Source organism: Dermacentor andersoni, chromosome 6 (assembly GCF_023375885.2).
Source record: "Dermacentor andersoni chromosome 6, qqDerAnde1_hic_scaffold, whole genome shotgun sequence".
Classification (NCBI taxonomy): Eukaryota; Metazoa; Arthropoda; class Arachnida; order Ixodida; family Ixodidae; genus Dermacentor; species Dermacentor andersoni.
In genome coordinates, this window is record NC_092819.1 from 176,143,172 (window position 1) to 176,157,340 (window position 14,169).

Here is a 14,169-nt window from a genome sequence, read left to right on the forward strand (position 1 = left end):
ACTCGGTACGGCGGAGAAGGACTGGTGATATGATGCTGCTTCAGTGGGTAAGCGTTTGGTTTTGGCTGTAAGATTTACCAGGCTTCAATTTCGCTGTGTTTGTTGATTTGATTCGCTGGGATCTTTTACTTGTATTTTGATTTGCATGGGTATCGCAAGTTTTGTGTGACAGCAGAGCCAAAGCTTAAAGTAGCGACCATGGTCCTAATGTGTTTGACGAGAGCTGACCTGTTGTGGTTGTGTGAAGAGATCGAGGTAGACGTAGAGGAGGACTTGACGGAAGCAGAGATTCGTAAGACAATTTTAGGAAGTGGCAATAATTTGAAATTCGTAGAACAAATGGGTAAACGAATTCTAAGCAAAAGACAGGAACGGGAATGAATTAGGCAAGAACGCCAAGAGCGTGAGCAGAGACGGCAAAAGCTTGAAAAAGAAATGGCAGCATTGAACAAACAGATACAAAATTTGCAGCAGTTAAACGCAGGAAGTCAACAGCGGCTTGAGAAATCTGTAGGCTGCACGAGGCGAAAGTGGGAAGTAGATAGCAGATTTTGGTCGAAAGCCGAAGAAAGTAGTATAGTACCTGTGAGAGTAGCAGCACGTTCATCGGTGAACACGAAGTGCTAGCAGCTAACGATGCCTTAGTGGCAACAGAGGCCGTTAAAGGCCAGAGTGAGAGCGACGAGGTGCTGTGCCAACAGAGGACTGTAGAGACAGCTAGGCCAGCTGCGAACAAATTGGCACAGTTACCGCGCGTGTGCGTCGCATCTCATGGTAGCGAGGTCGTTAGCGAGGTACAGAATACTACGGACTTGACAGACTCGAGCACCCATGTCGAGTCAGATCTGCGTGTCGAAGTAAAGAGCGAGCTGGACGATGCAGTTGAGAGTAGTTCTCAGGGTGGCGAGCTCCGTAGCTCAAGGGAAGACAACTGCATTGTTCAGGGATCGGTGCGGCTCTCCGCTAGTCTAGGTAGCCAAGAGAGGGGTGATTAAGTTATTAATCACTCAGACTGTGTGGGTAAGAGACCGATCCAGACCGACGAAATGTGTACCGGCCAGCACGAGGCACGAGAAGGCGACATGAAAGCGAGTGCAAAGAGAAGGCGCCGTAAAAAGAAGCGCGGTAAAGACCGAAAGACACCTGGCGGCGCTACACTAATGTAGCGCCGCCAAAGACGGCGGAAGACCCAAGAGGGCAGGGCACGAAGAAAAGAAAGGTGCGGTCGTCATTGACGACATGTGTGCATCAAGAACGTTTGAGCCACAGGTCAAAAGGAGACCGAGAAGCATGTTCTGCACGGACACGGACAAAGGGCACGGGGCAGTTAAATTCCTCGTCCTTCCGTCGTTCTTTTCGAAGATCAGCGTGTAGTACAAAGAAGCGCAAGGTGGCAGGACGAGACCAGGTGGGGAGTAGCGACGCGGTCAATCGAGGTCGTGATGAAAGCGGGGCGCCAGGACGCAAATTGGCAGGGGACTGTAACGTCTTGAGGGATCTCATAGTGAGTCAGGCCTTTTGTTGTTCCTTGGTAGCCAAAGTAGCTTTCGGACCGCGACCACCTCGGGTACAGCTCAAAGTATGAGTCAGACGTAAGCATTTGGAATGGGAGGCCAAGAGAGCTTTCATGGAAGTAAAGCAGGTTGTGTTGTTTTATTTTTGAGCAAGCAGATAATTCTCGCGATTTAAGTTTCTTTCAATATGTAAGGTATGAGCTCTGTTTATGTTTTGTTTGAGAAGCTCGAGATTTGAAAGACGCGTGTTTTTTTTTTTTTTTGTAAACATATAGTATCGCGAGGTGTTCATTAATAAGTAGATAGGCTCATTTTTTTGCATGTGAGTAACCTGAGTGTCAAGGTTGTCGGGGAGAGGCCTATGGTAACGCGCGTGTGTATTAGTTAACCTTCTTTTTTGTTTTGTTTTTTATTTTCTAAGGTTATGCGCGTAGATCAGTAAGTCCGTGATTTGCACTAAGAGTTCGTAGTTCCATTAGCGCATGTCCTGTGCGGACGGAGTGAAGCAGATTGTTAATGACTTGGTTGTGCTCCTGTGTGTTTAGGGCGGCCGTATTCTGACTTCTCTAGTACGAGTGTGTAGAACTAGTCGTTAGAAGATACATTTGTTTAAAGGTTCCTCTGTGTTGCGCAAGTTACGCAAGTTTGGTTGTTCGTTTAAAGAACGTGTCCTGTGTGGACTAAAGGAACAAATGTGAGCAAGCGTAATGAAACGTTTGCGTAAGACGCAAGTATGCGTTCGAAATAGGGACCACAAAGCTAGCGCAATTGTGATTACGTACCAGTGGAGTTGGCCAGACGGTTCAGTGGAAACCGTACATGAGATAAGTACATCACTGCGATAGGATAAGAACAGGCTGTTCATGAATGTAGGCTGCTTAAGTTATGTTCGGGTATTGGTGGTTAAGAGCCTTCAGTTTAATTCTGCGTAAACCTTTACTCTGGTGCAGTGTGACGGTCGGGTTTGGTCGAACTCAAAGGAACGTGAACGCTCGCTTTGGCGGCATGAAATTTTGGGGTAAAATTTGAGATTTCCAGTTGAGCGGCTTGCATGGAAATTTTGATAGGAAGCCTGGTGGGTTAACAGCTAATTCCGGGCATTTGAGCGCTGAGCGGTATTGTGTTGCCGGGTCGACTCTTTTGTGCCAGTTGTTGTGAGATGGTTGAAGGCATTCCAAGTGCGCAGGGGTTGCAGAGAGCAAAGCCATCATCTTGCTCGCCAGCCATTCTCTTCCTGCCCAGCGGTTACCAGCACTGGCTCGGCGAGATTTTCAGGGCCATGGAGGAGCTGTTAGCATCGCCCTGCAGCTATTTCAGCCTGCTGCATGTGTTCCAATCCAACCGGACGGGGCGCACTTCAGAGAACTGCGGATAACCGGCAGCCACGTGGCGCGGGGTCAGCTCAGGGGAGTTCTCGAGGGGAGGTAATTGGCGGAACCTCCCCATGAGCTTTTCGAGACACCAGACAATGTGCTACCCAGCCGCGTCACCAGGGACAGCTCACGAGTTCTACGAAGCTCCTCTGACGTCAGCTCCGGACCATTACACCTGTGTGTGTGTGTGCGCGGCCCGTGTATGTAAGCCCTCATCCTCCAAGTCGATAGCCCTCATCCTCCTCCAAGTCGAGAGCCCTCATCCTCCTCCAAAAGGGCGGGTCATCTACAATGACGTCGAACTACGACGTCGAGCAGAGTACTTATAAGCAGCGATTGTCGGCTGCTAGTCTGTGCTCGTTGTCGTGCTAGAAATGTACTCGTGAGCTGTGTGCTCGTAAGCTGTTTGCTGTATGCTCGTCTTGCGGCCTCCATTTGGGATTTATACTAGACTATCGATGTATCTCATGTTCAACTGTAAATAACATGTAAATAAATCCTGCTCTCCTAAGTCCCGATGAAGAGTGAAGCTCCTTCCTACAGCTACGACTGCCAAATCTTGCATCTGAATGGCAGCGGTGAGATCGGCCCACAGCTCGTAGATTGTCCGACAACTCTAATGGTGGCAGCGGCGAGATCGTCCGACGAATCTTACAGGAGACAGTGGGCGATGACTGCGAATAGCACGATTGCGGAGCGATCGGCGAAGGAGACACGGACGGCACACATACCAATACGGGGGCTGTTCTGCCATCGGCAACACAGACAACAGGCGTCATGGCGGGCGTGATTATTTTCTTCAGGCGGTTACGAAGGTCAGCGCTCATTACAGACAAATGCACCCCAGTGTCTATAAGAGCCGATACAGAAACACCGTCGACTTGCACAGCAAGAAGGTTCAGATAGTGGGCGACGTCAGTAGATTTGGCGGCGTAAGGAGCAATGCAGCGTCACCTCGAGGCACCACATCATCTAGTTTTCCGGCTGGGAGCGGTGTCCAAAGGGAGTTGGCGAAAAGGAGCAACGAGGCTGGGGAGAGCGAGATTGAAGTCGTTGGGGCGAAGGTGAATGAGAATAGGGGCGGTTCGGCGCAGAAGAATCAGTGGCGGCATTGTCGCACCGTGTAGCATAGGGACGAGAAGGGCCACCTGAGGGGCGAGAGTAGGCAGTATAAGCAAACCGGGTCGGGGAAGTCCAGCGACTGCGACAGTGCCGAGAAATGTGCCCGATTCGATGGCAGTGAAAACAAATGGGCTTGTCGACAGCAGTGCGCCATTCAAATGGGTTCCAGAAACGTGGGTGGGTAAGAAGATGCAGGAGGGGGTGGAATGGAAGAAGCCGGGTGGTATCAGGGCGATGGGCCGAACAGATGGTGTGAAGACGGTGTGTGTTTAGGGCTAAGTAATGCGCACACTTTCGTTTCAACCGGCTGCAGTTTGTGTCACATCGACGTAATTCTGGTGCATACACTTACATCGGAGTCCTGGTCACCTTTGGTGATCAAATTCCTAGCGACATGACATGCGGCTCTCACGTACTTTGCACATATGTAGGGTTCTACTAAATGCTCCGTGTTCCATTTCATTCCGTGAACACTGTACGTGACATAGGGCTCTGTTGACGTCTGCACACGGCCGGAAAGCGCCTTCTGCGCAGCAAGTTGGTGACCGTAGTGGTTGCCAAACAAGTCTCGGAGCTTTTGCTTGAGCGAATCGCAACTGGTGAGCTCATCTTCCTGCATCCGTAAAAACTCTAGGTGTGCCACCGAGGTAAAAGACTACGTTGGCGAGCGTGATAGTAGGGTCCCACCGGTTATTGCGGATGACGTGTTCGTCCTCAACGTTGTGGGGATCACCCGCCTCCATTTCCTCCCGCGTACCCGCGGCGTCCCGTTCGCACGTGGCGACGGGACGGGCCGGTGTAGACATGGGAGAGAGGCACTACGCGCCCTCCCTTTCTCCGTCGCTCCGATGACCCGCATACCCCTCCTCCCCCTACGCGGCTCACAGGAAAGGGAAATGTATCCGGCGGGCGAGGAGGACTTCCCCTCGCAAAAAGGTAAAAAAGCATAAAAGCGCGCCACCGGGAGAGACTCGCTCTCTTGGGACGCCGACACCTTGGACCGCCTGGACGACAGCACCTGCCGCATCCCGTGAGTGATCTCGTTTGTCTGACCCACCCAGACAACGAGGCAAGCCTTTTACTACTATTACTGAGAGGACGTCCCTCTGCGAGTGTTCGCTATTGCTAATAGCAATAAACGTTGTTACCGTTGACACCGCTGGTTGCCTTATTCGTCCGAACCCGGCGTAGCCGTGATTCCCGCGCTACGGGTTGGGAGTACCACGAAGCGACTGCGTGGGGCTAGATCCGGAGCTCGCCTTCAGCCCTAGCTGCACACAGAGTGGAACCCCCACAACGTCTTCCGCATCTTTGCCCGAGAATACGCCAGGATCACGAGAAGCAGGAAGAGTGATGTAGGTCGTCGAAGTGGCAGCAGGTGTCGGAGGCGGCTGAGTCGAGTTGTCATCGCCAGGAGCCATGAAGGAAGGCTCGACGTACCGTCCATTGCGAAGCTCTGTGACGAGGTACAGGGAACGTTCACCTCCACCAGATATGTTGCGTAAGAAGACGCAGATGAAAAGCTATATACAAGTATATTTAAAACGTAATACACCTCACTTGGCCAAGAGGCAACAGCCCGCGCTAACCTCCAATCGTCCTCGTCATCTTCTTACTGCTCGCCTTTTTGTCATTGGAAATAATATTCCCTAGCAATATGAATGAGCCAAGTGGGAAGCAGAACTACCACACTGGAGCAAAACAAAGCTATCATAAAGGCTGTTGCGTCAGCTGCTAACAAGTCGTGTGTTGTGCGTGCCAGATATTCTTTTGTTGTTGCTTGATGTCTTCTTCCTTGCATGTTTAAAGTTGTGCAAACCATTTGGTATATACTGCACATAAGGGCAATAATGAATACATATAATGAAGTTACTTCAGCCCTCCCTTCAACTTCGTTATGATGCGGTTCAAGTGTAGTATGATGCATTAAAAAACAGTCATTATATCTGAGCTAATTTCGATGGGTAGAGTCTAGAGCTTGTGAAATTAAAGAAACATGCTTGTTATAATGAACAGACTCTTATACGTGTGATCATTGGAAGTGGTATTGTAGGCAGCCTGCAGTGTAGTAGTTTAACAATCACCTCGCAGAATGGGCAAACAATGGTGTTAACATAGACTAGGACAAAGAAATAAGGTGTGTGCACCACAACAAAGTCCTTCTCTACTTGTCTCCAGCGAGAATGCACACCAACTTGCCCAAGTTTCCCTACTATGTATCACCTCTCAGCTGGCGGTCTGAGTAGTTTACAGTGCTGTGCTTACAGAGCTTAGCAGTGAAACTGTATTGCTGCAGTGAAGTCACCACCTTGTTTGGTGGCATGTAGTACTTGTGATTTCATCTACACAAAAGAAAAGGCAAGCTATGCAGCCAAGTGAGGCATTAAACTGCATGCACTGCAAAACACCATGTGCGTGCAAAATGTGAGCATAAATCCAGTTTGGATGGAAAGGTATGTGCTCACCTCTCCCACCGAGGTGATGCGCTTGGACTCGACGAGCGCCTGGGAGCGCCCCACTGGCAGGGCACCCATCAGCTCCGGCTGGATCTGGGAGGCACGGTCCAGCAGCAGGGCCTGCTCACTCGTGTGCAGTCCCAGGGCGGATGCAAACACGCGCACCTCGGATGACGAATCAAAGCCCAGCTGCCGCCCCAACACCTCCAGCGAGAACTGAGTGAAGAGATCAATCCATTATGTTCCCATGGCTTGAAAAGTTAAAAAGAAGAGTTGAGTGCGGGACAAAACTGAGGAGCATCTTACAGTCATCTAAAGAGATAAGTGGCACCGCCATGCTGTTAGATGCACACAAATACTGGGCTTTGGATTGGCTTCTTCTTTGGACAGCCCTATGAATACACATCTGGCTAGTAGCATACTATCTCAATGGTTCAATCTTTACTATACTTGTGGGCATCTTTTCTTCCCTAAGAAGTGAAGGCTCCAGAGGCAGAGCTTCTACACATGTACAGTAGAGCCTCATTGATACGATCTCTTTTCATACAATTTCTCAGCGGAATGTTATCAATCAAAAACACAAGAAATGCCAAATACAGCTAGGCTTCTTTTTACCAACTAATAAGTTACCACAAAAAAACAACGTTTAGGCACCAACATCCAGTATATTACCGAACTGCCATTGTACATTGTAATGTCACATTGCAGTGACGATGAAGAAGGTAGCAGCAAAACTGTGATTCATGAAACTAACTCTTTATTGGGCAAACCTGCGCCCACAAAAACAGGCTACACTCAAAACAATGGTAGTGGTGAGCACAGGTGGCGATCATTGAAATATGAGCTGCAGGTCAAGCGCATCGGCTTTTATACACAACTAGTCGAAGTTTCTAGCGTAATGGCTGGTGCCCGCGAGCCTTCCAGAAAGTACCACACAATTTGTGTCGCACATAGAATCAGATTACACAAGGTTCGGTGACAGCCATTAGTTAAAAAGTGAATTAGTGATTTCTTGTGAATTAGTTAATTACAAGTTCCAATTTTTCGCGCCAGTCATGTCCGCCTCTTCAAGTAGACCAGCTCATGGACCAGAGTTATACCATCTGCCAAAGGAAATTTTAAAAACTTAAGAAGCGTTCACTGAAACACCCAGTATAAATAAAATGATGCGGATGATGTGATGCTATACGGTAAAGCGTTCTATAATTTCGCAGCAATATACAGGTACTCAGCAGCAAATGCAATCTGCTGTCTTGGCCTGGTGCTAAAGGGCTATTCATATTTGCAGGTTAGTCTAGCTGTTCTGTACTTACATTTATTTACACTTTAGCAGCACATCTGCCGAGACCTGATAGTACACCAGAGCCAGATATCTGCATAGCCATAGCCTTTGTCAGTCACCAATTTGGCAAACGCCCGAAGTGCCACATGCGCGAGACACATGGTACGATTTTGCTTGAATTCCGTCGTGCAACTTGCTGGAGCCCGACTTGCCGCACACAACGATTCTGAACGCATGGTACGAATAAGCTAGCAGCCAAGAACCGGTGCCCCTGCATGGCCGCTTGAAATGACTTCGCAAATAAAGTAAAAACAAACGTGTTTGAACAGCTCCCTCATTTTAAACAAAAGACGCCAATATAAACACGACTATGTGAGTAGCATAGACATTTTTCTTCAAGGCCGCATCAGCAGTGTTGGCTCTGTTGACAGCCGCCGGTGACTAGGAGCCGGCAGGCCTAACTCTCTGGGCTGTCGAATCGGAGACCAGGGTGCTTGCGACACGACTGCATGCACCTCGTAAAAAGTACCAAGTATGTTGGTTGGCACTTGTACACAATTATGCCACACTTCAATTGCAATACATTTTATTTTACCGATGGCGACGGAAGCTAACGAGCAAGCCAACTGAGCCTGTGATTGCTGGGAGACGGTATAGGCCTAGCTCGCTGGCTGCTGGATCTGGCGCCGACAGTCCCTGAATTTCAGTCTGCGATTGAGTTTTGTGGTGCAAGGGCCAAGTACGACCAAAAAAGTGCTGGGCCAAGGGTAATGAGTTAGAAGTGAAGCGATAAATTACGAGCAATGGATATGACAGGGCTGTAAAGGGGCCTTAAAGACAGTTGCTGTAAAGTCCGTAAGAGCTATATATGAAATAACTCTATGGGAATAACTATGAAGGGGTGCCAAGGACACGAAAGATGGACACGAAAGGTGCATTGTGAAAGAATTACAATGTACTAAAATTGGTCACAGGTTAAAAATTCCAAGAAGCACTACTGCCGTAAGAGAGGCCGTGAAGTGATAAGACCTGAAAGTGTGTGCTATACAAGGACAACTATTACAGCGGCATCCTCTGGAGAGAGGATGCCCTATGAAACTACAACATGCAAGACCACATCGTTGAAGAAACCTAGGACAGCTTTGGCGGTAAAATAAGGTTATTTACCAAGAAACATGGCGGGATGGAGAGGGAGACAATAGCGGTATGCTAGAGGAAATGTTTCCTTCTTTGTCTTTCAGCTTCCCGACACTCCACGAGGACGTGGAGGATGGTGAGCCTTTCACCACATCTACCACAGGTTGGACGCTCATTGCCAGTCAATACAAAATTGTGAGTACCATATGCGTGTCCTATTCTGAGTCAACAGAATAGGACATTAGAACATAGAACATTAGTTCGTTGTGTTTTTGTAACGGAGGGCCAGAGACCTAACTTTGGCATAATCAAGTGGAGCTTATTATTTGTTTCATTGTCCCACAAGCGATGCCAGTGGCTTCGTAGTTTCATTCGCAAAAAAGGCTTGAGATCTGCGGTAGGAATAGCAGCGGTAGCATTAATAGCTTGTGATATAATTGATGTAGCAATTTGGTCTGCCATCACATTAGCCTCGATGCACCTACGGCCAGGCACTCAGCATATTGTCACATGTCTACGAGGTGAATAAATATTGCACAAGTAAGAGTAAAGCTCAATGAAAACAGGATTTTTGTGTTTCCTTAAGGACATTAGTGCTTTCACAACACTTAATGAGTCTGTGAATATTATTGCATTCTCTAGTTTTAATTTCTTGATGTGCTTAACTGCAGACAGTACTGCATAGGCTTCTGCAGCAAAGATACTTGTATGGGGGTTCAATACATCCGATTCAGAGAAAGAGGGACCAACAGCCATATAAGCATATGACTTTGATGCATCGGTGTAGAATTCAGAACAAGAGTACTTTGATTGGAGTTCATGAAAATGCATTAGAATTTCGAGCTCTAGTGCGTATTTTATAACTCTTACAAAAGATATATCACGTTATATCACCTGCCAATCCTACGGCAGTGGATGCTTCGCTGGAGGCATTAATCGGTGTTCGAAGAGTGGGACATCCATTTTCAGGCTATGCTCCCTCACACGAAGTGAGAAAGGCTGTCTCACAGAGGGTCGATTACGGAAAAGTGCAGTACATGTCAAATCGTTAATAGTTTTACAACACGGATGCTAAGGTTTAGAGTGCACTTTAAGGAAATATGTAAAGCTGGTGTAAGACCTCGGCAGATTGAGTGACCACTCATTCAATTCTACATATAAGCTTTCAATGGGGCTAGTTATGAATGAGTCTCTGGCCAGACGGATACCCAGGTGGTGGACAGGATCTAGTGGCTTTAGTGCACTCGGGGCTGCAGAGTTGTATACTATGGCGCCATAGGCTAACCGTGATTGAATGAGGCTCTTATAAACATTCATTATACACTTCCTGTCACTACCCTATGTTGTGTGTGATAGTATTTTGAGTAAGTTCATTGTTTTTAGACATTTAGCTTTGAGATATTTTATGTGTGGGATAAAAGTAAGCTTAGAGTCAAGTATTATACCTAGAAATTTGTGTTCTTTGTTGACAGGTATTTCTTGTCCACATAGTTCCATGCACGGGTGTGGAACCAGGCCTCTCTTTCTTGTAAAGAGAACACACGAACGTTTGTGGGGGTTGATTTTAAACCCATTTTCGTCTGCCCACTTAGATATCTTGTTCAATCCTTGCTGTACTAACTATAAAGAGTGTGCAGCTGAGCACACCTCCCTGGGGTACACCAGTTTCCTGTATAAATGAACGTGAGCGTACATTCCCTACTTTCACGCGGAAGGTACGATGGACAGATAACTTTCTATCATGTTTAGCATATTGCCACGGATGCCCATTCCAGACAAGTCTCGCAAGATCCCGTACCATCACATTGTGTCGTACGCCTTCTCCATATCGAGGAATATCGATAAGAAAAACTTGTGTACAAACGCGTCAAGAATATTTCCCTTAATGTGCACGAGGTGATCCGTTGTGGACCGACCTTCTATGAAGCCACATTGACATGGATCAAGTATTTTGTTCACTTCAAGGATATGCATGAGTCGCCGGTTAATCATTTTCTCAAATAGCTTACAAAGGCAACTCATGAGAGCTATCGGGCGGTAGCTTGCCGTCGCTGAAGGATCTTTACCTTGCTTCAATATGGGGACCACAATCGCTTCTTTCCATGCGGGTGGAAGATATCCAGCAGCCCAAATAGTAATGAAAAGTGCAAGTAGTGTCAATTGTGTATCAGTGTGTACGTTCTTAATCATGTCGTACATTATTCTATCGGGTCCCAGTGCAGAGCTGTTGCATGCGATCAAGGCAGCTCTCAGCTCGGCAATCCTGAAAGGACTGTCATATGGTGTGTTTTATGGGGATTTACGCTCAAATGCCTTACATTCTTCTATTTGTCTGTATTTCATGAAGAATTATGAGTAGTGGATTGAGCTTGACACATGCTCGAAGTGCTCCCCTAGGGAGTCTGCCTGCTCTTCTAAGGTATTCCCTTGGTTGTTCACCAGAGGCAACAGATTTATTTGCTACCATTCTAGCCTTCTTAGGTCATTCCAAACTTTCGCCTCCTATATGTAATAACTTCTATCTGAAAGTAACCTTGCCCAGCTTTTTCTCTTCACCTCACATCGTATCCACCTTCCCTGCGATTTTATGTGCTTAAACTCAATGAGAATTGCTGTATTCGGCAATCTATGTAATATGCCCCATGCTTTATTCTGCCTCTTTCGCGCATCTCTACAGTCTTCATTCCACCAGAAAACACGTCCTTTAAGTAAACCACCATTAGTTTGCAGGATAACCTTTCCAGCAGCATCAATAATAAAAGCGGTAAAATATGTGACAGCATCATCTATACTAAAGTTGTTTATCAAATCGGGTGATAAATGAGTTGATTCTTTAAAATGCTCCCAGTCGGCTGATGCTACTTTCCATCGAAGAATATTGGGAGGGCTGTCATGCCGCGTCATTAAGTTTAAATTTACAGGGAAGTGCTCACTTCCAAAAGGATTATTAATGACATTCCATTCCAAATTAGGCAGAAGAGAAGCAGAGCCCATTGCTAGATCTATCGATGAATATGAGTTGTGATGGATGCTATAATAGGTTGGTTCCTTCTTATTAAGCAGGAAGGCACCAGATGTAAGAATAAAATTTTCAATAAGTAGGCCTCTTGCATCGCATCACTCGTTTCCCCATAACGTGTTGTGTGCGTTAAAATCACCCACAAGTATGTAGGGTTCCGGAATTTGATTTATGAAGCTATAGAAATCTGTTTTTTGGAGGTGATAGTTCAGGGGTATATATAGGAACACACAGTTACCAACTTATTGAAATGAATCCCTCTAACTAATACTGCTTCAAGCGGTGTCTGTAAGGCTACATGGCGACAAGCTACAGACTTGTCTGCAAGGATTGCTACACCGCCGTGCGAGGCGTTAGCCTCATCACAGTCCTTTCGAAAGATGGCGTACTGACGAAGAAAGGGGTGTACTGAGGAAGAAACGGATGGCTTTGCTGCCCCTTAAGACTGCGAACCTCTTTCCATACATTTGCCTACTGGGTATACGAACTAATGCCTGAAAGGAACCTCTCCCAGCTTGCCCTTCTGGCTTGCCGTGGCATCCGCCTTCCTCATGATTTAATGTGTCTGAACTCAGGTTTTCAGCTGTTGGCGATGGATGGAGTATGCCCCGCCGTGGGTGCTGTTCATGGTACAGTGTGGGGTAGCTGTCACTGGAACACGGAACATCTTTTTCACGAACATCGACAAAGGACACTAGATTAGCTAGTTTTTCATGCTGTTTCTGATCGCGGAGCTCTAGTAACAGATCACCGCTTGCCATTTTCGATGCATTGTACCCAGGTCCAAAGACTTCAGTCAGAGATTTCGAGACGAGAAATGGTGAGATTATTCTCACCATCTTTCCAGCTTGATCAGAGTGGACAACATGAAAGCAGGGAAAGTTGCATGTTCGGTTGCCCGAAAATTGAAAGACTTCGGTGCGCCCTTGTTTAAGAGGGTGATCAGGAAGTTGGGGAAAAGAAGTTTCCATGAATAAACATGAAAAATTCGGCAACAGCGCCGACTGCCCACCATGGAGCCCAACAGGGGGACGTGGCAGGGCTTGCATACAAGTCTGCACGAGACCGGTCGTACGCCTTCACTATAACCAAATATGGTGCACCCAAGGTTGGATAGCCAGACAAGGTTAACCCTTGCCGCCAGGAGAAAGGAAGTAAGTGGAAGACAGAAGAAGACAGGAAAGGCCCACAAGTGGGAGAGAGAGATGAAGGTTTCAGGAGAGAGAGACAGGAAAAGGCAACTGCCGGTTTCCTCCAGGTGGGTCAGTCTGCAGGTGCCATCTCTGTGAAGAGGCCAAAGAGGTGTGTTGCAACCGTCGGGGGGCCTTAATAATCCGAACACCCGGCATCAGCTCAATCCCCAGGATCCCTCTTTCCCCAGACATGGCTAAGCCTCGCACAGCTACACGCGGGAGGGTCCAAACCTTGTGTGGGCGGGTACGTAGTGTCGCAACGTACCAAATGCCTGCTCACGCAGACGCCCGGGAACGAGGCATTTATAATTAGGTTCAGACATTTACACGCTGAGCAGCTTCCAAGTAAGAAAGTCTCAAGATGTAAGGGAATTAGAAAGCCCTCAATCAGCCTGTCCTTACTTCATCACATTAATGTTAAAAACTGGCTTTACAAGACTTTCGTCCAAACTAGAGACTTGGATGATTTGTCGCAGTACAAGGAATACCGAAAGAAATTGTACAAGGACATACAAGTGGCCAAGACGCAGTATTATACAGACATGGTTCAATGTAGCTCAGCTTGCAGTGACATTCTCTGGAGGCAACTAGCCGCTCCTTTTAACTGTAGCAGGAAAAATGAAACATCCAGTAATGTTAACTTCAATGGTACCGAAATGAGCAGCCCCTAGCTGGCAGATGCCTTCAACAGCTCCTTTCTCGTTCATTCTCAGCCTAGTTGCAGTTTAGAGGCTTTGCAATTTATTAATTCAAGCAGTCCCGATGGCACCTTTCTTACTCCTGTTGTTAGCATGGAAGTTGTAACTGCATTTTATGGCCTCAAAAACAGCACATCCTGTGATGCAGATGACTGAATTTTGTCATTCAAATGTGTTATCAACTTGACAGCACCTTTCTTAACTCATGTTTGCGACCTCTGTTTCACGACAGCCACCTTTCCCACTCAAATGCAAGTCGCAAAGGTCTTTCCAAGCGTTAAAAAAAAAAGGTGACAGGAATAAAGCTGCTAATTATAGGCCAATGTACTTACCTCCTGTTTTCTCTAAGGGCATCGAGAAGGTATTTTTAACTCG

General features: G+C 47.1%; 1 protein-coding gene across 1 annotated transcript in view; it reads right to left on the minus strand.

Annotated features, from left to right (window-relative positions):
- The window catches only part of xmas (RRM_XMAS2 and SAC3_GANP domain-containing protein xmas), a 388,469-nt gene that overhangs the window by 287,102 nt on the left and 87,198 nt on the right, over positions 1-14,169 (minus strand). Inside the window, exon 11 of the mRNA XM_050172352.2 lies at positions 6,475-6,681. Within this exon, the coding sequence (XP_050028309.1) occupies positions 6,475-6,681 (207 nt within the window). The remainder of the gene's footprint in view (positions 1-6,474; positions 6,682-14,169) is intronic.